This window comes from Eurosta solidaginis, chromosome 2 (assembly GCF_040869045.1).
Source record: "Eurosta solidaginis isolate ZX-2024a chromosome 2, ASM4086904v1, whole genome shotgun sequence".
Classification (NCBI taxonomy): domain Eukaryota; kingdom Metazoa; phylum Arthropoda; class Insecta; order Diptera; family Tephritidae; genus Eurosta; species Eurosta solidaginis.
In genome coordinates, this window is record NC_090320.1 from 85360600 (window position 1) to 85385789 (window position 25190).

General features: G+C 37.1%; 1 protein-coding gene and 1 pseudogene across 1 annotated transcript in view; both read right to left on the minus strand.

Moving 5' to 3' along the window:
• Positions 1-1205: 1205 nt before the first annotated feature.
• Positions 1206-11059, minus strand: LOC137241550 (tRNA (guanine(26)-N(2))-dimethyltransferase-like; annotated as a pseudogene).
• Positions 11060-11931: 872 nt separating this feature from the next.
• The window catches only part of LOC137240053 (protein RCC2 homolog), a 130125-nt gene continuing 116866 nt past the window's right edge, over positions 11932-25190 (minus strand). Inside the window, exon 5 of the mRNA XM_067765964.1 lies at positions 11932-12732. Coding sequence (XP_067622065.1) covers positions 12713-12732 — 20 coding nt within the window. The 3' untranslated portion in view covers positions 11932-12712. The remainder of the gene's footprint in view (positions 12733-25190) is intronic.

Here is a 25190-nt window from a genome sequence, read left to right on the forward strand (position 1 = left end):
CAAACAGGTCCTCAGTGAACTCCACAAACAGGCGTCGTACCTTTATGCTAGGAATTGCCTGGTGAATCCAGTTCTCAAAAAACAGTACCCAAAACTTGCGGAAGAGGTCCGCATACTCCCCAGGGAAAAGCGAGTCACTCTAGCTCAACTTCGTTCTGGATACTGTAACAGGGTAAACTCTTACCTATCCAGAATCAACCCCGACATACAAAATGTATGCCCCGCTTGCAATGTGTCCCCACATGACACCAACCATCTCTTTAATTGTAATGTGGAACCAACGCCTCTAACACCCCTTTCATTATGCTCCACCCCTGTTGAAACAGCAAGTTTCCTTGGAATCCCGTTAGAGGATATCGATGACAATTTGTGATCGGTCGCACCTATTAGGTGGGGCGAAGCACTGCTACAACAACAACAACCATCTCGGGAACGATTAATATCATCACTTTAAACCTTCTAAGCCATCCCGCCACACCCCCTATTTCCACGAGGAACTTGGGGTCGCCATTACACATTACAATGTCCACGGCGACGTTACTGATCAGTTTAACGCCTTACAGGTAGTTGGCAAAAGAAACGGCATATACGACCCGAAGGCACTCGAAGACGATGCCGCAAAACTACAACCAAAAGCAATAATTATCATTTCACTGACACAAATTTATAGTTTTTTCTTTCGGAGTTGGACACAATCTTTTCATAATATTACTTAACAATTTAAGATTAGACATTTTTTTCAATTTGTATTTTGACTTACCATCAACAACAGAATCATGTTTAATTGTACGCCGCACAATCATTATAGCATCATGTAACGAAGCTCACCCTGCAAAAACGCTCCACGTCATTTTACTAGTCATTTTACGGTCATTGTGACTTTCTGCAGCGGTTATATTCATAGTCACGTTTGCATGGGCGTGATGAACTTTTGTGACCAAATTTTCCGTTTCGTTCCTATTAATGTGATCGTGCATTCCGCTCCCACTTATAGGATGTGAGCATAGCACTGTGCTACTCACACACGTCACAATGCTCGTCAAATGGCGGTCATTTTTCCGTCATTTCACTCTACATTTTCGAGCCATTTGACAATCAATTTTACTGCGGTTTTACCATTTATATAACCGCCATATAACGTGAATTTTACCTGCAGATTTACTTTACCTGGAGCAGCCATATGAATAAAATATGAACCAAAAGAATTGAATTTTCAATATTTATTATTTTCAATATTATTATATATGTACATGAAATTGGAACTTATATTAATCCAGTTCATATAAAATAGAAGAACTTTAATAATAAATAAACTCGCTTAATTGGTTTTTGTTTTCCAATCTCTTCTAAACGAGCAAAAAAATAATATTAAACTTTAGAAAAAACTCCAATTATTTGAATAATCTACAACTTAAAGCTTAGTAGAAATTCAGATCAAGAATATTCAAAGGTGTCGTGGATCCGATTGCTGTCGTAATTGAAGAACTTAAAAATGTACGACTATTAATTGAGTCAGACTTATTATTGTAACCCTTAGCAGGAGTATTGATTGGTTTCAAATCTAATTCCGACAGCAATCATATCACGACATCCCTTATTATAATGCACATGAAATTGTAACTTAAATTAATACAGTTCATATAAAGAAAAGTAAGTATTTTAATAATAAATAAACTCGCTTGATTGGTTTTCGTTTTCCAATTGAAATCTTTTCCAAGCGAACAGAAAATAATTTTAAGCTTTAGAAAAAACTCCAATAATTTGAATCAATTTAAATCTACAACTAAAAGCTAATTAGAAATTCAGATTAGATTTACTCTTTTTTTTTCAGATCAAGAATATTCAAAGGTGTCGTGGAATCCGATTGCTGTCGTATTTGATGAACTTAAAAATGTACGACTAGTAATTGAGTCAGACTTATTATTGTTCTAAATCTAATCATTCAAGCAATAATTCTGCAACCCATATCAGGAGTATTGATTGGTTTCAAATCTAATTCCGACAGCAATCGTATCACATCCCTTATTATATATGTACGTGATATTGCAACTTAAATTAATACAATTGATATAAAGAAAAGTAAGTACTTTAATAATAACATAAACTATCTTAATTGGTTTTTGTTTTCCAATTGAAATCTTTTCTAAGCGAGTAGAAAATAATTTTAAGCTTTAGAAAAAACTTCAATTATTTGAATAATCTACAACTGAAAGCTTAGTAGAAATTCAGATTAGGTTTACTCTTTTTTCTGATCAAGAATATTCAAAGGTGTCGTAGAATCCGATTGCTGTCGTAATTGATGAATTTAAAAATGTACGACTAGTAATTGAGTCAGACTTATTATTGTTCTAAATCTAATCATTCAAGCAATAATTCTACAACCCTTAGCAGGAGTATTGATTGGTTTCAAATCTAATTCCGACAGCAATCGTATTGCGACATCCCTTATTATATATGCACATGAAATTGCAACTTAAATTAATACAGTTGATATAAAGAAAAGTAATTATTTTAATAGTAAACAAACTCGCCTTATTGGTTTTTGTTTTCCAATTGAAATCTTTTCCAAGCGAACAGAAAATAATTTTGAGCTTTAGAAAAAACTCCAATTATTTGAATCAATTTAAATCTACAACTAAAAGCTAATTAGAAATTCAGATTAGATTTACTCTTTTTTTCAGATCAAGAATATTCAAAGGTGTCGTGGAATCCGATTGCTGTCGTAATTGATGAACTTAAAAATGTACGACTAGTAATTGAGTCAGACTTATTATTGTTCTAAATCTAATCATTCAAGCAATAATTCTGCAACCCATAGCAGGAGTATTGATTGGTTTCAAATCTAATTCCGACAGCAATCGTATCACATCCCTTATTATATATGTACGTGATATTGCAACTTAAATTAATACAATTGATATAAAGAAAAGTAAGTACTTTAATAATAACATAAACTCTCTTAATTGGTTTTTGTTTTCCAATTGAAATCTTTTCTAAGCGAGTAGAAAATAATTTTAAGCTTTAGAAAAAACTCCAATTATTTGAATAATCTACAACTGAAAGCTTAGTAGAAATTCAGATTAGGTATACTCTTTTTTCAGATCAAGAATATTCAGAGGTGTCGTAGAATCCGATTGCTGTCGTAATTGATGAATTTAAAAATGTACGACTTGTAATTAAGTCAGACTTATTATTGTTCTAAATCTAATTATTCAAGCAATAATTCTACAACCCTTAGCAGGAGTATTGATTGGTTTCAATTCTAATTCCGACAGCAATCGTATCACATTCCTTATTATATATGTACGTGATAGTGCAACTTAAATTAATACGTTGATATAAAGAAAAGTAAATACTTTAATAATAAATAAACTCTCTTAATTGGTTTTTGTTTTCCAATTGAAATCTTTTCCTGTGCAAGCACATCGCTAACCTGTGTTGGCAAAAGATATGATTATACTGTCTTCGATAGATAGTCGGACGAGCCGTTACTCGGCGAAGTATAGATGACCGTTGTGTCGGTGGCAGCTGTTACAACAGCAGTTTCTAACTTTACACCATCCGTACAGTGTGATGAATGCTTCACTGCCTTTTCCAATTGCTTGGCGCCAGCAATTTGTAAACAGTAGGGTTTTTCTACTGTCACCATCACCACTAGAGAGCTATTGAAGAAACGCTCGACCAAGATATGTTGCGATTTACGCGCATAGATTTTTTCCACCTTGTCAGTTATTGATGGAGAAAATGCGAAAGCCATATTTACCATCCAATACATAAATGGAACTGTGGAGGAAGAACCATTTTATAAAATTTAATAAAATCAATAAATGATAGTTGTGTTAAAATGGGGTAAAGTATCGTATGTTAAAGTATAGCGAAGTTTGAATAGGTCTCATTCTTCATTCTTAGAAACATGTACGAAAGTACCTCGTAAGATATTAAAAATCCTCAACGCTTTTTTGCAATAACTTAAAAAAAACTCATATTCATCAAATTTCTGTTTAACTTCTACATATCAATAGCTACCTTTACCACCAGAAGGAGTCACTATTGCTTCTACACCTATGCTATTGTTTCCTACACCGATGAGCTTTGTAATAAAATAAACAGCTATCTCCCCAACCTCTCCAGTTTTGTCGCCTCGCGAAACCTGATATTGTAACCAACCAAATCATCGGTGATCCTTTTTAAAACATGGCCGCGCCAAATGTCGACCATATGACATTACCCTACCGACTGTCTTACACCTTAAAATTTTGGATGTGACTTTCATCAGGATCTACATTTTGGTGAGCACGCAGCCGCAATTGTTCCGAGAAATCAGAGCCGTATCAAAATCCTCAAATCCCCCGCTGGCAGTACCTGGGGAAAGGATAAAGAAACGCTCATGACTACACACAAAGCAATTAGCCAGCCGATTAGGTGCTATGCGTCACCCATATGGTCGCCAAGCCTAAAAATTACCCACTGGAAGAAGCTACAGGCCTGCCAAAATACTGCTCTCAGAATTGCCACGGGCTGTCTTCTTATGTCCCCAGAACACCATCTGCATAATGAGGCGAGAATACTCCCCATCAGGGAGAGAAATGATATGCTGACCAAACAGTTCCTGTTGAATACCCAGAAACCTGAGCATCCCAACAGACATCTGATTGGTCAACCAGCACCGCCTAGGGGCCTAAGGAGTCATCTCCGTAAGCATTTTGAGGAAATACGGCTCCTGAGAACCCAGCCGTATGAAGCGAGAAAACACAAGCAGGTCCTTGGTGAATTCCATAAACAAGCGTCGGACCGTTATGCTAGGAATTGCCCGGTGAATCCAGTACTGAAAGAAAAGTATCCAAACCTCGCGGAAGAGGAACGCATACTCCCCAGAAAAAAACGAGTCACTCTAGCTCAACTTCGTTCTGGATACTGTAACAGGTTAAACTCTTACCTATCCAGAATCAACCCCGACATACAAAATGTATGCCCCGCTTGCAATGTGTCCCCACATGACACCAACCATCTCTTTAATTGTAATGTGGAATCAACGCCTCTAACACCCTTTTCATTATGGTCCCCCCTGTCGAAACAGCAAGTTTCCTTGGACTCCCGTTAGAGGATATTGATGATAATTTCTGATCGGTCGCACCTATTGGATGGGGCGAAGCACTGCTACAATAACAACGTGTGAAAGATGGTTGCATCATTCGTTTCTTGCTCCCTGTTGCTTTGCTTATATTTTTTTTTCTCAATTTTAAACAAATTCGCAACAATAACTAAACTTTTAATTTGTTAACAAAAATAGAAATGCGCAACAAAATTTCAATTGGCAAATCAGCTGACTTCGAAGATTTGAAATTCCTATTCCCCAATTATTGTTCTCTCTAGGAGAAAAGAATTGGAGGAATTTTTCTGCGGTGCTATTAAGGCAATGACCTTTGACCTCGAGTAATTTTTTTTTAGCTCGAATAGGATAGATGGGGACTTTTAATTTTAATATTTTTATGGTAAACTAGGGGTCCTCACTAAAATTTGGCTTTGTAGTAATTTTTGTTATTTTAATTGTCTAAATTAGCCGTTCTAATATTAAAATCGCCACTCTCAATACAAATCAAAAAACAATTATGAAAAAGTTGTTAACGTTACAGTGCTTATGGATTCATTTTAAGAGTGCATTAAAAGAAAAAAAGTTTTGTTAAGCACATTTTTAAAAAGGAAAGGAAAGGTCGGTAAAAATGAGACTTACCATATATTCATATCGGCTGCTGAGTGGAATATCACCAAATCTCGGCTGCCGTTTCAAAAACTTCCTTTCTCAGAATTCGTTTGAAGAACGCCCTGTCTTAGAATTTGTTTCATAAACACTCCAGCTATTGTCAAAATGTGTTGTATTTGAGCTCAGATCGGTCATTTTTGAAGCCAAATCTGAGTTAGGGCATTCTTCAACCGAATTCTGTGATAGGGCTTTTCTAATATACGGGGTTATTCAAATGTTTTCTGAGAAAGGTGCTTTTCGAAACGGCACCCGAGACCGGGTGATATTGTTGTAGCAGTGCTTCGCCCCACCTAACTGCTACAACAACAACCGGGTGATATTCCAATCAGCAGGCGATATGGATATAAGGTTTCATTTAGTTGTCCCATTTTTACTGAGCTTTTGTTTTTGTGTCTTTCGTTTTACGGATATGTTTAGATATAAGGTTTTTTTATTAACTTTTAAAATAAATCCATTTTTAACTGCCGGCCGTTCAAACTCTGAACCCTATTGTATATTCTTACGATTTCAATGAGAATGATTTCCCACACTCTGAGCACGAGTATGGTCGCTCGCCGGTATGCATACGTATATGGCGCTTTAGCTTAGATGAAGTTGTAAAATCTGTGAATTAACAATCAGTAAAATGAATATCATTTACAATCACCATGTCTTATAAACCTTTACCCTTGTTGCAGAAATTGCACGTATATTTTCGTTTGGGTTTTGGCGGCTGCTGAATTTTAGTGGCCAAATTTTGCTTTAATTTAGCCTCCTCCTCCTTTAAGGCTGTCATATTTCGCTCCCGCGTTTCTGGATCTTCGTCTTTGTGCGTAGTTAAATGCGTACGTAACTCCGTAAAGTGAGGAAAAGTTGATGGGCAAAACTCACATCTATGAATATTTTTGCCCAGATGTGTACGTAAATGCGACAGCACTGGACCGCTTACAGCAAAGGTGCATTCGCAGTATTCGCATTTGTATGGTTTTCCACCGGTATGAGTACGTATATGACGGCGTAGATTTAGAGCGTAGGTAAAGCTTTTTAACGGAACCAAAATGAAAAGTTGAAATAAATTAAGGTACGTTAAGATGATGTCTGTATTATAACCTTCCGCCTTTCACAAAATTTACATTTATGCGGCTTTTCTTTACTATGAATTAGTTTGTGTGTTTTTAAATGCAATACCACAATATTTTTACCACAAATATCGCGCGGTTGTCGCTTGATCCCTTCATGAGTTTCTTTGTGTTTGACCAGGGCAGGATTGTTAGTATATCTCAGTGGACAGTAGGGACATACGTAAGGCTTATCTTCACAGTTATTGAGACGATGCATTCGAAGGTGCCTGTATATTATATAGATAATAAAGTAAAACAAGTATATAATTTATTATCTCGCGTAAAAATGTATTGAATTTATGCTCAGATATGGCGTTTTGAAATTCTGAAAAATATCGGGAGTGGTGTCAAACGACCACAAACAATAATCTGAAGACAGACAATTTTGTGGTTGTTGTAATGTTGTTGTACACAGGAAAACATTTTGTGTATAAAGAGTTTTTGCATGGATTTAATTGTGATTTTGCAGGCGGACCTCACATAGGCAGAATTAGTCCGTAGTGCTACCAGAAGTTTATTTTACGACCAAATTGAAAAATCCTATCAAAAACCAGGACCTATGTTATAAAACAACTCCGTCCTCTTGGCAAATACTAGAAGCTTTCTAGGATTTATACCACTTGTTGCTTTTATATCTTTTTTTATATAAGTCATGCAATAGACGTTGCAGTTATTGTGCTTCTTCATCTATTTCTTGTAGTTCTAAGATTATATTATTAAATTTATACCACGAAATCTTATCAACTTTCAATATGTTGTATATTCACTTACCTTGTTTACAAGGGATTTTAAAATAGTTTCCATCGGCGCTGCGCTTTTTAGCATCTTCTTTAACCATATCCTTGTTCTCGCTATGTATGTACTTAAATAGTGTGCTGTCAGGATCGGATGCTGTTTTATCACACATTTTTTCCAAAGCCATAAAACTTTCATCAGACGTACGTTGCTGTTGGCATTCGAATATAGTTTCGTCACAAGATGCCTTAGTTGAAAAATTATAAGGAATCCTCTTTATAGTGTTTGCATTGTTGGATTTATTTTCATCCTCCATTTCAAATATTTTGTTCATTGCATTTCCGCTAACAGCAACGTTACTTTCGTGTTGATCCACATTCGCTACACGAGGAGCTGCGCGTGCTTCTAGCAAAGTTTGTAGATCCTCCTCTAAATCCAACCTAAAGCGTTGGCAAGATACCGGCTCTTTAGCAGGCGTTGTAGCCTTTCTAAATGTGTTCGTGAATCGAGAAAAAAATGTTGAAGATATTGTTTGTATTAATTTTTAATAATAGGTATATATTACCATGCTAAAGTGATTTATCTTTTTAAAAGTAAAGTAATAAAGTTCTACAAGCTAGTAGCTACTTTTTAGTCAAAGATTTGGAAAAATTTCAAATTCTTATATAGTAAGCCAATTTACTCTACAGTATTTAAAACATCCATCTCCATGCTCACTCGAATGGCTCATCATGAACAAGCATACAATTTTAATGATATATTTATAAGCATTTACCGTTGCATGACAAGTAATTTCTTGACTTTTGCACGCCAAGCTTTATTTGCTTGAAATTTTTCCAATCCAGACATTTGTATTCAGGAAAATTGAAAAAGAGCAACAAACATCCAAGTTATATTTTGTTGAACCACAGCAGACAAGGCGCGGTAATCTTCCAGGGTTTTCGTTACGAAATATCTTTTCCAGATAAGCTTATACCTCTTGAGCACGCTACGTTGTGTTATTATTTTATCCAATAGTTTCTTAATGGTGGCCCCATCATTTGAAATTGTGGCCTTACCACTGGAATCAACAATATGCTTGTCCATATTACGTGAACCCAATGTAGTGCGTACAGCGTCCACAATTGAATGCGAGGTATTGATGTTGGATATGATGAATATTTTTTACATAAAAACTCATGTACCCAATACAAGTTCAGGCATACCGCCGATAACACACCTTTTAATCGACGTTGTGTGTCCAAATCACTTAGCGGTTTTTCTTCTATGATTTGTAGCAATTCTTCAACAAACGTTGGATCATGTATGGGATGCGACCAAAGTGGACCGCCCATCTATAACCCTCTGAAAAAGCGACTGACGAGCCTTTTTGAACGGACATAACCGTTTAAACGGTTAAGCACCAATTAAGTAAGAAGGAAATAATTTGATTTATTCGAGTTTAAATACTTAAGTGGGATAGTTGAAACTTACATGATGTTTATCACCGTAATGCGCACAATTTGTATTAACATTTGGTCCAGTTGGTATACCGAATTTTACTTCCGCATTGCCTTTATCTGAGATCTTGCTTTTTACAATACCCATAGGCTGTAGCGTATAGGTATCACAACCAGTGCATTGAAATACCATTCATTGTTTGCTGTGTTCATAATATAAAGATACGGTAAGTAATTGGATTTTGGTAAAAGGCCAAAATGCTGTATACCAACCTCATGCTATATTCATACTTCGCTTGACTACTATGCATACGCACAAATACGCGTATATAAAAATTGGCAGAAATGCTCAAAAGTGGCTCAATATATTTTCCATAACGATTAGAGTGCGTTTCAATGCAATGCAATAGTATACGCAATCCCATCTCATGGCAGCATTTCATACGCAAAGGCACAGAACTATATTTGGCATTGCAGGCTTCAGGCGTATTGCCTGCCAGCACAGCCATATCATTCGCAGTTACAAGTAATGAACCCCCACTCGTCAGTGATTGTATAGCGCCATCCAGAAACCGATTCGGACAACCATAAGGATCTAGGTCTATAACATCGAAACGCTTCTCATATGAAGTTGAAAGGTACATGAGAGTCCTATTGCGAATTTTATTATTGATTATTACAGTTAAATCACTAGCTATTGATTCGTATATCAAACCTACATTTCATCCCCTTCGCTTGGCACAATTAAATGTTCCACTCCATTGTGTCGCATATTTACGCTAATGGAATCTACTGCCACCTTAGATAGATCATTTGCAACAATTTCACGCACGCCTGCTACTTCTTTTGCATAACTTATGCTACGTAAACCTCCTGCAGCAAGCGCTTCCAATATTCGCAGTCCATCGTCGTATTTTACACCACCAGCCGTGTATGGTTCCTTGTCATTAGCATTGCTTGCTTTCCTTTGTATTTTGTGGATTTTTATGCGCCGCCGCTTCCCGCTCTCTTATCAACCGCTTTGAGTATACATTAAGTACTGAAATACTTAAATCACGATTAAATTCTTGTACTGGATTGTAGAATACGGCCCCGCCGGCAATAATTTCTGTAGTGCTTTCTTTGATCACACGTTCGGGTGCTTTGTCGTTCGTAATTCATAAAATTTAGGGCGATTTTGTTAATAACGCGAAACATATATTTACCTTATTCACCGTGGTGTGATGGTAGCGTGCTCCGCCTATCACACCGTATGCCCTGGGTTCAACTCCCGGGCAAAGCAACATCAAAATTTTAGAAATAAGATTTTTCAATTAGAAGAAAATTTTTCTAAGCGGGGCCGCCCCTCGGCAGTGTCTGGCAAGCGCTCCGATTGTATTTCTGCCATGAAAAGCTCTCAGTGAAAACTCATCTGCCTTGCAGATGCCGTTCGTAGTCGGCATAAAACATGTAGGTCCCGTCCGGCCAATTTGTAGGGAAAAATCAAGAGGAGCACGACGCAAATTGGAAGAGAAGCTCGGCCTTAGATCTCTTCGGAGGTTATCGCGCCTTACATTTATTTTTTTTTTTTATATTTACCTTATTTTCAGATATTTCCTCAACTTCCATTTTGGCTTTAAACTGCTGTGCATCCAAGTTTATATATACCCGCGGTAGGTATGCCTGTCGTAAGAGGCGACTAAAATACCAGATTCAAGGGGCTGTGTAGCGCAACCCTGCAGGTTGCCAGCGCAACATATAGCTTCTCCAAACCCAATTGTCAACCTCACCTATCCGCGGCGAATCCTTTTTCACTGACAGACGAGGCTCTGGCGACCCTAAGTTCCTTATGGAACTTGGGGTTGGGGAAGGAGGGGATGGCCTGAAGGTTTAATGTGGCCACATAAATCGTTCCCGAGATGGTCGGGCCATCACATCGATAACACTCCCCAAAGCCTTCGGGGAGCAACCTTATCGCTACAACAACAACAACAACCCGGTTGCTGTTGTGGTATATACCTTGGTATAACTGGATGTGGCGTCATTGCCCCATCTGGTACAGTTGATGCGGACCACGAACAACAACCACCACGACCTACACTGTTTGGGTTCACTTTGCTGCTGCAGAGAGGGGTATCTCAACAAGAGAGGCTATTTTATTGCACACATAGCCGTTTTTTTACACCGAATTTTCTAATCTTTTTTTTCAATTTTGGATAATAAATCTTAATGGTAACAAGAATTTTTTTCTTGTATGTATGTGGAAATCAAAATTTACTATTCTGCATTAGAATTGCTCACGATTATTTATACTATGCAATTACATATTTCACTTTCTGTCTTTATAAACATGCATTGATATGAGTTTTTTTTTTGCTAAAACACACTTTAGTAGACCAAAAAATATTAAAGAATGCGTATATTAATTTCTGCAAAATGTAAATCACACAAATTGAAAAAATTTTCCACTTTTCTGCAGAATTAGAAATGGCGGATTTTTTGCACGCAAAAATGACGTATTTTGCTATCCCTATGAAAATAATAGGTGCGAGAGAGCACGATACATTGTGGGAAAGCAAAATTTGTCAGCATGCTATTTTATTTGCACAATTTTTCATTCCAAATCGTCACCCCTGTCAAAAATTCGTGTGGCTGTGTGCGTTTTTGGTCACACGATTTTTGCAGGGTCAGTTTCTTCCAAAAATTGTTCGGTATCGCCACGTAAAATCAATGTACATGTTCTAGCATTAACGCAACCTTTAAATAATTCATTCATTCATTCATTCATTTATTTAATGCACATATAAGACATGGTCTTTTACAGTGTCATATTTGAAATGTTTACTTAATACTAGTTCAAATTTATTACTTATTTATATATTTAATATTAGTTACTGACAGAGCAAGATTTATTTAATAATTTTCGACAACTTTTCTTTGATTAAGTTAACTAGGTTTTAAAGTTCGTAATTGTAGGTCCGTTGGTAGAATCGCCAATATATTTGGTAATAAACCAAATATTTATTTTATTCTTAAAAATTTATTTTTGAGTTTAGATATTTTAATACTAATTAGAATTTTCTTGTTTGAAGTTATTAAAAAATTTTTAAGTTAACATGAAAACTAAATTAAAAATTATTTTAAAAATTAAAGTAAAGAGAACAAAGTAGTTAACACTATAACCCTATCACGTATCCGGGAAAGATATTATTGGCCGGGAATGGTTGCAGATGTGCATGCGAACGTGAAAGCATGCGAAGTTTGTAAAGGCAACAAAACGCAAAATGTCTTCCACAAGCCAATAATGGGAAAGCAGCACCTAACCGAACGCCCTTTTCAACGTTTTTTCGTCGATTTCATGGGTCCATACCCACGTACTTGGGATGCTAATGTGTATATATTTGTATGTCTAGACCATTTTTCAAAATTTGTTTTTCTTAACCCAATGCGAAAAGCCACCTCTGCCAAAGTCGTGAAATATTTAGAGAGAGACGTGTTCCATATTTTCGGAGTACCTGAGTATGTGCATTCAGACAACGGGAAGCAGTTTACGTCAGATATATTCATGCCTATTACGGTATCCAACGAATGCCACTCATGCGAATGCCATTCGATTCGCACTCCCCTCACTTGTTGAAATTTATTCCATTCTCATAAACGTCGGATGACTGCTTTACCCACTCACCTTAAGGATTGTGTCAAAAGCTGTTTGGCATTTCTTTAAATAAATAAAAATTGTTTGTTGCGATTAAATTGTGTGTGAAAAATATAAAGTATATAAATATAAAATAAAAAAGTATGGATTAAATTGATTTTTATTTTGACAAAAATGATGCAGAAAACAACACCGCATGCGTTAGAAGATCTGTGAGGAATAGCGTACCGGACATTTTTGAGCTGGTAGACATAGAGTAAGTAGGTAAATTAAGAAAATTTTAATACACATGCGAGTGTACATTTTTATTTAAAGGTTCGCTAAACAATTTCGAGTCAATAAAAACGCTTATAGACATCTTTTGAGCATAATTTGCAGTAATATTCCTCCCGTGATTAAATCTACAGCAATAAATCGCCAACAAAATATTTCTTTATGTCTGCGAATATTGGCCGAAGGAAGCTATCATAATGCAGTTGGTAAAGACTCCATGCTAGGAATGGCTCAACCAACAGTGTCGAATGTGTTTTCAGAGGTTCTTGAAATTATGGAAAAGAATGTTACGAAAAGTGGATTAATTTGAAAATGAATGACGAGGAGCAAATGGAATCCCGAAGTAACTTCTTCAACAAATCCAAAATTCCTGGTATTGTTATATGCATTGATGATACGCACGTAAGGATAGCAAAACCTTCAGGAGAGAACTCCCATTTATTTTATAACCGAAAAGGTTTTTATAGTCTTAACGTACTGGTTGTATGTGTAAAGAATTAAAATTAAAATACCTTATAGTCGTTTATATATATATATATACGTTTGCTTTATTTGGCAAAACAATTGTTTCGACACTCGCGACGTGTTATCATCAGTTGCTAGTTATCAACTAACCATTGTCTACAAATATAAACAAAGTATGTCTATGCAAATCAAACATTCAAAATTTAAAAGCTAATGTAATACGAATAAAAATTAAAAAAATAAATAAAAAGAGAGTTTAAACAACAACAACAAAATACAAAAGTAATTATGTACATATGTATGTAATATGTAATAACAATATATGGAACAATCTAAGTTTACTGGAATGCTGTGAAGAGACTCGAGTACAGTGGGCCTGTATCACGATTTACAGAATAATTTTTGTTTACATATATATGTAGAGATTCTAAAATATTCAATTTTTTAATATTACATTCCGACTTAATTAACTGGCAATCGTCCTCACTTATTGAATGATCATTCGCTAAAGCATGTTCAGCGATTCCACTTCTCGGGTCAATATTCTGAATATATTTTAAGTGCTCATGTAATCTGGTTCGTACAGTGCGGGTCGATTGGCCGATGTACTTTGCACCGCATATATTCCCGTTGTCGGTCTTCTGGGAGCAAGTGATTGAATAAACGCCAGGTTTGTCCAAATTTTCGCATTTGTCTTTTGTGGATGTAAGTAATGATTTTAATTTTGTTGTTGTTTTAGGGGCCAAATTCACATTTATTTGTCTGTAGCATTTTTGTAAATCGTTAAAATAATTAGAGTCGTACGTCATGCTACACCAAGTCTTTTCGTTTTCAACATCCAACGTATCAAAAAATTAGCTACTCCCCCTTCGCTCTTTTTTGTTGTGGTGCTTTTTAATTATCTGCTCTATACTGTTAGAGCTATACCCATTTGTTTCTGCGATGCGCACAATTTTATCTCTTTCTTTTTTGCATGCCGCATAACTGCGTGAACCGTTTACTAGCCGATGAGCCATGGAATTGAAGGCAGCTAGTTCGTGGGAGTAATGATGATTGGACTCAATTGGAATAAATCGATCAGTTGAACTCGGCTTCCGATATATATCGAATTCGATAGCTGCATCGACATTGTGTTTGATTTTTGGTCCAAAATGGAAGCTCGTTATTTGATTCGTATTCACACGTAAACTGGATAGCATTATTTTTTGAATTAAATAGATTGTGTAAGCTTCTAATATTGTCATCAAACGATTGTGCGTTAAGGGTGACTTCTCTAAGTACGTATCGGTAGTAGAAACATTGTTGTTGTAGCAATGCTCGCCCTACCTAATAGCCGCGACCGATCACAAATTGTCATCAATATCCTCTAACGGGAGTGTCGACATTTGGGACGTCCATGTTGTAAATAAGGTAGCGGAAGATTTAGTCGGTGATAATGCCAGGTTTCGCGAGGCGAAAAAACTGGAGAGATCAGGGAGGTAGCCGTTTATTTTATTGCATAGCGCATCGATCTTTGGGCCTGGGCCTGGGCCTGTTGCCATTATTGTGCAGTCATCAGCGTAGGAAACGATTGTGACTCCTTCCGGTGGTGAAGGTAGCTTAGATATGTAGAAATTAAACAAAAGTGGGGATAGGACACCACCCTGTAGCACCCCTTGTTTAATTCTCCTTGGTTTTGATGTTTCGTTTCTAAATTGCACCAATGCCTGCCGACCACCCAGATAATTTGCGTTCCACCTTTTAAGACATGGGGGAAGGGTAGACCCTTCCAGGTCTTGGAATAACGAGCCATGGTTGACCGCATCAAAAGCTTTGATAGGTCTAGCGCTACGAGTACTGTTCTATGGTGGGGGTATTGTTTTAAACCGCAATTTATCTGTGTGCTAATGGCATTTAGCGCGGTGGTAGTACTATGGAGCTAGTAAAAACGTAGTATAAGTCTATGATACTTTACTTTAGAAACCATACCAATCTGCCAAAAAGGAAAACATTGAGGAACTAGAAGTTATCGAATTTATTCTCGATGGGATCAGCGGCATGGTTGCCAATATACATTTGTTATTGCCAGCCGCGTACCTTGTGGAACTGAAGGCTCTCTCCATGCGATATGAGAGGAAACATCTCAAACGAGAGGTAGTAGTTCCGGCTAGGCGACGGCAGCTATTAACAGTAAAGAGACTTGATAAGTTCAAATCAAAATGCTACAAGCCGAACCTCCCATACCCACTTCGCCCTGATAGCTCATGTTTCAGATGATGGCGGATGGTACACGACCACCGGTCATGCCCTAACCCCGCTAAAATTTTAAAACCAAAAGAGCAGGTGGCAGCAGTAAGGGAAGACTACGAGGAAGATCCGGATAGGGTAGATGTATTCAATTATGTGAGTATCATATTTAAGATAAACGAAAAAGTCTTGTCTGATTTAGTGTTTTCTCTCTTTGACACTGGCAGCCCGGTTAGTTTTGTAAAGGAGTCACAGGTCCCAAAAGAATTGGTGAAGTCGCGAAAAGGTGGAAACACATCACAATTTAAAGGGATTGGGGGCAGTAATATAAAAATAATCACTAAAGTTAACTGTAATATAGAATTTAAAAACATAACAAAAAAATATTGAATTAAACTTTGTATCAAATAAAGATATTATGATAATGCCTATTATTTTGGGACGTGACTTTTTAAACAAATTCCATTTTAAGCTTAAAAATGTAAAAAGAGAATATAACAAGACCAAATTATTAGATAAAAAATATGTTAAGCCTAATGAAATTGAAAGACAAAACATTGTAACCAGTTCCGATATATTCTCGGCCATTGCTAATCGCGAAGTATTAAAGAGTCTGATGGTCTCTCTGTCGTTTACGTACCCGAAGTTTTTAGTATTGACATTTCTTATAATCAAGATGAAAAATACATTGACTGTTCACTCCCTAAAGAACAGCATAACAGTTTGAAGCAACTTGTTCGGGCTAAAAAACGCACCTGCCGGATTTCAACGGTTTTTTAAATATCATTTTTCGAGATATGCTGGACGACATTATTATTGCGACTGAAGACTTGGAACACCACATTAGTTTATTAAAGTCCGTATTAGAACGAACCGCTTTACGTAGTTTGGAAATAAACCTAAAGAAATCCAAATTCGGGTACCAAGAAATTAACTACTTGGGCTATAGGGTCACCCGGTCGGATATTACACCCAATGATTCTCATATCAAAACTATTTGGAATTTCTCTGTTCCCACAAATTCGAAACAGTTACAATCAGTTTTTCAAAAATTGCAAAGCCCTTACAAAATCTACTCAGGAGAAACACTCAATTTGACTTTGATGAAAACTGCCATGACACTTTTTCTGAACTAAAGTCCAGACTGATTAAAAGCCCAGTCCTGGCAATCTATAGCCCAACCAAGGAAACTGAGTTGCACTGAGACGCCAGTTTCGGTGCTGTATTATTGCAGCGTCAAGAAGACGGAAAGCTTAATCCTGTCACTTTCTTCTCCAAAACCGCCTCAACTGCCGAATCAAAGTACCACAGTCTTGAGTTAGAGACCCTGTCTATTATATATGCGTTAAGGAGATTTCGGACCTATTTGGAGGATGTTCCTTTCACCATTGTTACTGATTGTAACTCCTTGGCCATGACCCTCGACAGAAGGCAGCTTAATCCCCGTATAGCTAGATGGGCTCTCGAACTGGTGAATTACCACTACAAAATACAACACCGAAGAGGTGCCTCTATGAGCCATGTCGACGCTCTAAGCAGAAGACAAATTGCTGCTGTTAAAGATGACGATGCTGTAGACTTTCGGATTCGGGTTGCTCAGGAGCGTGATTCGAGCATCAAACTACTGCGAAGTAGGCTCGAAAGCGCAAGTGAAAGATTACGACTTAGTAGAGGTCTAACAGCGAAATCGCCCTTTATGTACCTTCTGAAATGGAAAGTAATGGCATACGGTTGATCCATGAAAAGATAGGTCACCTATCCGTCGACAAGACGGTAAGCAAATTATGTGTCCACTACTGGTTCCCAGAAATGCGCGTGAAAGTAGAAAGGTTTATTAGGAACTGTCTAAAATGTATCATGTACGCCTGTCCCCCTCAGCTAAGAGACAAAAAGTTGTATCCAATTCCGAAAACACCCCTGCCCTTCGACACCATTAATGTTGATCACTTCGGGCCGTTACCTTCATTAAAAACGAAACGAAAACATGTCTTAGTAGTGATTGATTCCTTTACAAAATTCGTGAAACTATACCCGACCAACTCCACTAGCACTCGAGAAGGCACATCAGCTCTCGATAAATACTTTAACTATTATAGCCGTCCTAGACGTATCATAAGTGATAGGGGTACTTGCTTTCCGTCCCTTGAATTTTCCGAGTTTCTCCTGAAGAGAAACATAACACATGTTAAGGTCGCTGTTGATTCCCCAAAGGCCAATGGACAAGTGAAAAGGGTCAACAGGGTTCTAAAGACGATGCTAGGCAAACTGACTAACCCCTTGAATCACGTTGATTGGACCACAAAGCTGGGCGAAGTTGAATATGCCATAAACAACTCCACAAATAGCACTTGCAGGAATACACCGAGTCGCCTTCTCTTCGGCGTAGAGCAGGGGGGGGGGGGGGGGGGGGGGAGTTGTGATAGATGAGTTTACTGAATACCTTGATGACAAATTATGCCCCGATCGTAGTCGTGACCTTAAAAATACGAACTGACGCATCGAACTTAATATCTGCTCAACAGAAATATGACGTTAACAGCTTGTCACAGAATACGACCACTCCAAAAGCCTACCAAGTGGGTGAGTACGTCGTCATAAGAAATGTGGATACCAGCCCTGGTAGTAATAAGAAATTCATTCCTTCATATAAAGGCCCTTACGTTATTCACAAAGTACTCAGTAACGACAGGTATGTTGTACGTGATATCGACAACTGTCAGATTACCCAATTGCCATATGATGGAGTAATAGTGACCCGCCGTATAAAGAGGTGGCAGCAACCACCTGCCCAGAATGTATCGGAATTGGAATTATATGCTGTAAATACAGTCAGTCGATTAGAGATATCTTGATCGAAGTCGATCATATTGTCAGATTGGCCGAGTTGTAAGCTTCTAATATTGTCATCAAACGATTGTGTGTTAAGGGTGGCTCTCTAAGTACGTATCGGTAGTAGAAACGTAGTATGAGTCTATGATACTTTACTTTAAGCTGGAGACATTGGTGCTTTATCGGTAACCGTATCGGTAACCTTTTAACAGCTGATTCGACCAACCTTATGAGAATCAATTCAATCGATTATTGGTGCCGCTAAGGTCGTAACCGTATCGTAGCCAACCAATTGGGTTTTGGTTTACCGTCGTAACGATAAACAGCTGATTACGTTAGGGATACGGATACAGCGATACGACATACGGCACCAATGACTCCGGCTTTAGAAACAATACAACTCTGAATAATAAAAAGAAGAGGAAGAGGACTTTACTTCCGGTTAGATCAGAAAAACGAGTTCACGTCTTTTACTATAAAAGAAGAGGAAATCTAAAAACATCCAGCCTAATCCTAAACAAAAATTCTGTTTTTATAATTGAGAGTTTGCTCGATTTTGTCTCTCTCAATAATAATAAAACAATCGTCAACATATCGGCAATAAAAACATGGGAATAGAGAGCTGTGAATTAGTTGTTCTTCAACTGTGTTCATGACCAAATTGCATAGAAAGGGACTTATACTTAAACCCATTGGTAAGCCCTCGGTTTGTTCATTAAAATCTCCTCTGAACTTGAAAAATGATTGTTTAATACATGTAGAGCTTAAGTCAAATAATGCGCTGGCGACCGATGGATTAATATTTTGTCTATCTAACCAAATTTTTAAAGAGCCCAACGCACCATTTCTCGGTACATTCGAAAAGTATGATGTTATATCGAACTACGCGAAGCATTCATTCGTGTAAGTGTGCTAAATATTTATTGTATTATTTTAAATCAATGTGTTTAATTTTTCCGATAATTTATATATAAATTATAAACAGTGTATACGGTACATTAAGGCGAAATACCCTGGGTCAACACAAGACTCATTCGTTTGGTCTAAGTGACGTATCACAATTCTTCCAAGCTCAATACGAAAGCGGAGATAGAAGACTACGTCTACTAGGTATAAGAAATCTCTATAATAATTTAGTGTTCAACGATAACTTTATATCAAATTTATAGGTGACGCAGGATACGGTCTTGCACCCTGGCTTATAAGTAATTTTCGCAACCCTGTACCTAATACTCATCAAATTCGCTTCCACAAATGGCATAGTTCTGGGCGAAACATTATAGAGAGAACTATTGGTGTTTGGAAGAACTGGTGTATATGTCTTCTGTCTGCGCGGCAACTTCACTACTCTCCTGAGAAGGCTGTGCAAATAATCAATGTAGCTGCAGCACTTCACAATTTGGGCATTCACTACAATATCCATGATGAGTATCTGGATAACGTATATAATGAGGAGGACGGAGAAACTCATTTTCAAGAAATTGAGCAACCGGAAAGGTATTATAGTGAAGCAGTTGAATTACGAAATCAAATGCTTCAAAGTTTTTTGTAAACAATTTTATTTTATTATAAATAAAAATACTGCCTTCATGGCCATGTAAAATATTTACTATACTTCAACTATAGTACATTGCAAATTTTATAAATTATGCCCGTTTTTTGCTTATTTTCATTAATTAAGACAATTCAATTCATTATAAATAAAAATATTGCCTTCATGGCCACGCCAAGTATTTTATACTATATACATACTTTTTTTAATACTATTTTTTTATAATTTTATTGCACTTAATATTTAAATCATTTCATTTTCTTTATTACGGATTTTTTTATAATTTTTTTTATTTTCCTTTTTTGCAAGAAAGGCGGGGATGGAGACAGGAGGGAGGGGGGTGGTGGATGCAAGCTAGGATGTGGAAGGGAAGGTTGTAGTAGCGCACTATTCACTCTTTCAAGCTCCAGTTGCAAGAGTTGCCCCTTTACTTGAGTCTTGTCCGGCAATAACTTTTCAGTTGCAAAGTTATGCCTTTTAGTTTCTGCAACTAAGTCCGCTAATACCGAGCAAATTTGTTCAATGTTCCTGTTTATGCTGCTTATACTTTTTTCAATATTTTTCATGCTTTTGGTAAAATCTTCCATTTTTCTTTTTTGTGACCTCATTGCAGATGAAACGTTATCGTGGAACTTTTTCTGTAAATCAAGTTGCGTTTTTAACAACGTGATTTGGCTCCTTCTTTGTGGTGTTCTCTGCTGTGGCTGCGCAGAGGAAGCTGCAGGAGTGTTTTGGTTGCCGTTTTCTTCGCTCCCAGCAATGTCAGTTTCTGCATTGTTCACCGCGACACTTAAGGATGTTTCGCTAGCACCGCTTTCAATATGGCGGGCAGGTTCTGTTGTGCCAAAGTGTCTGCCAGAAACTCCAGCTGCGCAACTTCCTCTTCAAAGGCAGTCAAATTTATTGTGGTATTTGCTCCACCACCTGTTGCTAGCATTTGGGTGCGGTTGTGGGACATTTTCTTCTTAATGGAAGATTTGAAATCTGACCATACCTGACATTGACATGAGTTTAACAAAATTTTTTATATGTAAAAATGTTCTTACTTTTTCCACTCAGCAATGGACTTTGTTGGAGGTCCCAACGCATTTAAGTCGGTGCCTAGGGATGTCCAAAACACTGAGAGTACGTCTGGCGGCTGCTCGGACATGTTTTTGGCGATGTCCTCGTTGAGCTTCATCCGTTCAACCATCAAAGTAAACTGTGCGCGATATGTGGTGCGACTTCTGTTTAAAAATATAACTATTACATAAATTTTACCAAAAAAAATAACTAACCTTTTATTAAATTCCATTCTATTTTAACTTTATTGCCCGTTATATAAAATTTTTCTTTTCAACCCGCAACAGTTTTTTAGCTAATGACACTTAGAGCAAATGACAGCTATTGCGTTTCTATTGCGGTTATCGGAATGCAGGGAATCACCGAACTGTTTAACTAAAAAAATTTTATTCGCGAGCTTCATTGCTCGGTTATGAGAATACCAGATCCTCTCAATTCGATTCGCATTCCCCGCGGATGGCATTCGTCGGATACCGTAATAGGGGGGTTTACTTCCTTCTTGAAGAAGTATGGTACGACGCGCATAAAGACAGCATTTTACTCGCCACAAGAGAATGCCGCAGAGAGGGTTAACCGCTCCGTATTGCAAATCGTCCGGTCGTACATCAAAGGAAACCAAAGGAATTGGGATAGATCTGTAAGCGACGCAGCATTTGCCCTTCGCAGTGTCGTACATACGGCAATAAGTACATCGCCATATGCAGCTGTGTTTGGAACTCTCATGATGCAACACGGCGCGTTATACGAATTATGCAGGATATTCAGTGCCCTGAAAGACACTGACGTCGAGGTAGAGACAACAGAAGATAAGATGTTCTCAAATTATGTTTTATGTTATTTATTGTTAATGACGGTAGAAATTCTCTAGACCAATAACACACTCTGACTAAGTATCCCACTTGACCATGTACTTATTAACCATTTTGTTTATTTATTTAAACATTTTAGTATTTATACAATTAAATGTCCTTTTTTTACTACCACTGACGATGGACAATATAGCCTAACAAGATTAACCTGTGATATAGATTTATAATAACCTGTGATATAGACTTAGATTTATTTTTTTTACCAGTAACACCTTAGAAAAGTAGTTTTAAGCCTCAGTGATGTTCAAAATGGAATAGTTGTCCCTATGTATATATGTGTCAGGGTAGGTTGATTTACGTGAGGGCAAGGGTACAACTTGATTAAGCCCGGCTTTGGGAGTGGGTCGAAGCCACACGTTGGGCCAGAAGAAGGAGTAATTGGCGGCTGCGTTATGCATTTTTCTTACGCCCACGCTCCATGACGCGGGCATCATCGGCGAATACGAGCCTGTAACGACAGCCTTCGCACAAACTATTCCCCTGAGCCTATATGACAACCCAATGTTATTTCTGCAAGTAAGCATGCCAACAATTAGCTAGCTGCCTCTATACTGCGTGTGTATGTGTGTGGGTATCTGACTACTCGACATGTTTGAAGCCTTCCAGGATCTTTGAGTGACTTTGACCAAAAATAAAAATAGAAAGAAAATGGTTTGACAGTCAGCGCAAAACGGTAGTGCAGCGGAAAAACAGGTTGTCTATAAAAGGGTCACCATTCGATCACTGGTGTGGATTGGTCCATCAGACAGCAAGACTGAGCGAGCGAAGTCGGGAGAAGATCGCTAGGTAGAGAGCGTGTTGCTCACTGCCATGAATTCGCCGCAACAACCTTTTCATCCCACCACCAACTTAAAGGAAACCAAGCACCACAGGGACGGGAAAACGCTTATATGATTATAAATTTTAATAATCGTTCTTTTTAGATTAAGCACCATATTATTTTTTTGTAATTCCCACCACACATGAATTTTTTTTATCGGAATTGTTATTTCTAATTTCCTATATTCCTTCTTATATATACATACTTAGATGTTTATTTTTATCACTTACCTAATAATTGTTACACAGACTTCTATACATTTTTTGTTGCAAAATTTTAAGTTTACACAATTTGGTTTTCATTGGTTTTTTATTTGTTTCATTTTTTTATTTAATTTTTTTGCCGAACTCGTAATTTTCTATTAAACGCTTTTTTTGTACCTTTGTTGCTTTACAAAGGAGAGATTTTTTTATAATTTTTTTATTTGCTTCATTTTCGTAATTTCTATTTTTTCATGCAAACATCTTCTACTTCTATTATTCTTCTTATATTTCTTTTTTTGTATTTTTCTTTCCTTTCGTATAATTTTTCATTTTTTTCGTTCTTTTATAGTAACATACTGTTGTTGCCCTTTAAATGAACACCACACACATAACCTCTTTGTCTTCTCTTTTTCCGCACTTTTGTTCACATTTTTCTTGCTACTTAAATTTTTTTTCTTCTTAAATTTCTTTTTATTATTTAATCATCCTTCTTTTTAACAAATAATAAATTCACTTCACTTTTCACCATTTATTTTATTTTATTTTCGTGTTCTTATATTTGTATGCATTTTTTTTTAATTAACGCGATCGCGATAAAATGTGCGTACACAGTTTAATTTATGTAAACCGGAACTAAAGGTTCCTTGTGATTAACCGAAAAGAAGAACACTAAATTAAGTGGAAAACGAGTAGGATTTTTTCTCTTTTCTTCTTTTCTTTTCAGCTCGCATCACCTCAGCCTTGGTACCTGGACTGCAGATGAGTGTAGAGAGTTAAAGAAAACGGTAATATATAATATTTTTCTATGGTCTCTCGTTTCATTTACATATCCTTTTTTTTTATTTGCTCATGCTCATACTTCTTAATGAATTGCCGTTGCCGTGTCTGTAAGGAGATACGGATTTTTAACTAATTTTTTTTATTTTGTATCTATTATAAATTCTTTATTTTCTTCATCTACATATAAATACCTTTTTTATATGAATTCATACTATCGTTTTCGAAAAGAGTGTTCCCGTAGGAAGTTTTAATTTTTTTTATTTTGTATCTATTATAAATTCATTTTCTTCATCTACATACATATATACTTCTAAATTCCTTTTTTATTTGAATTCATACTATCGTTTTGGTAAAGGGCGTTCCCTTAGGAAGTTTTATTATATTTCTATTTCTTTATAATTTTTATTTTTTTTATCGATTTGAATTGCTTAATGATTTGATTTCTTATTTACTTTGGTGAAGAGTGTTCTTAAAATAAGTTTAGGTTAAGCGCATTTTAGTTTCGCCATCCTTTTTCTTCATTTCGACTTTTTTTGGATTTTGTAATTTGAATTCAATATTCCTTTTATAGTTAAAGGGTAGATTTTAGTAAGCTAATATAAGTCATGTCGCTTTACAGAATTGAGGTCCCTAGCACGTAAGTTAATACTGAAATTGTGAAATAAAATATTGTAAGAAAAGGTAATGGTATCTTTTGAAGTTCTAAGTTGAAGTGACTTTAGGTAAAATGCAGGCCCTTTAAGTCCCTTTTGTGTTAGTGTGGGTGTTGCCCTTGCGGCATACTAGGAATTAGTGGGGTGTTGCGACTAGACTGACAGACGATGGGTTAGGCCCGACATTAACAGACGGACGAGCGTCAGAATAAGGGAACTCCACTCGGCTATAGGAGTCAAAGTTGAGTTCAAGGTTGTTCATGAGCCATGAACAAGAGGGGTGGGATGACTCCATCTGACACGGACGGTCTTCTGCCGCTTTCCTTTTTTCTCCCCACTTTTTCTTTCCTTTTCTTTACATCCCCTTTTCTGGTCCCTGTTTATCCACAAATAGGCATGATAATTCTAATTTTGTTTTTGTGACTGTGGGTCGAGGAAGGTGGCAAGAACCTCAACGCCGACGAACCTCAGCCGGGCTACCAGCATGCCAACCTGCCAGCCTTCTCGCCCCGGACCAAGCAGTTACACTACAACCTACATGGGAGAGTATGGAAACATTTCTCGAGAAGAGATGTCAAACGTTGGAGAGCATTAATTTCGTTACGGTACGGAAAACGCCAAGCATTCAGGTGAGCAAAACACAGTATCAGAAAAAAGCTCTTGTAGTTTCGAAATCCACTCACAAAGGATGCACATTCTGCAAAAGGGATGATCATTCGATTTATATGTGTCCATCGTTTATTAAACTTAGACCAGCAATACGTTGGAAAGAGGCCAAAAGGGCGAGCC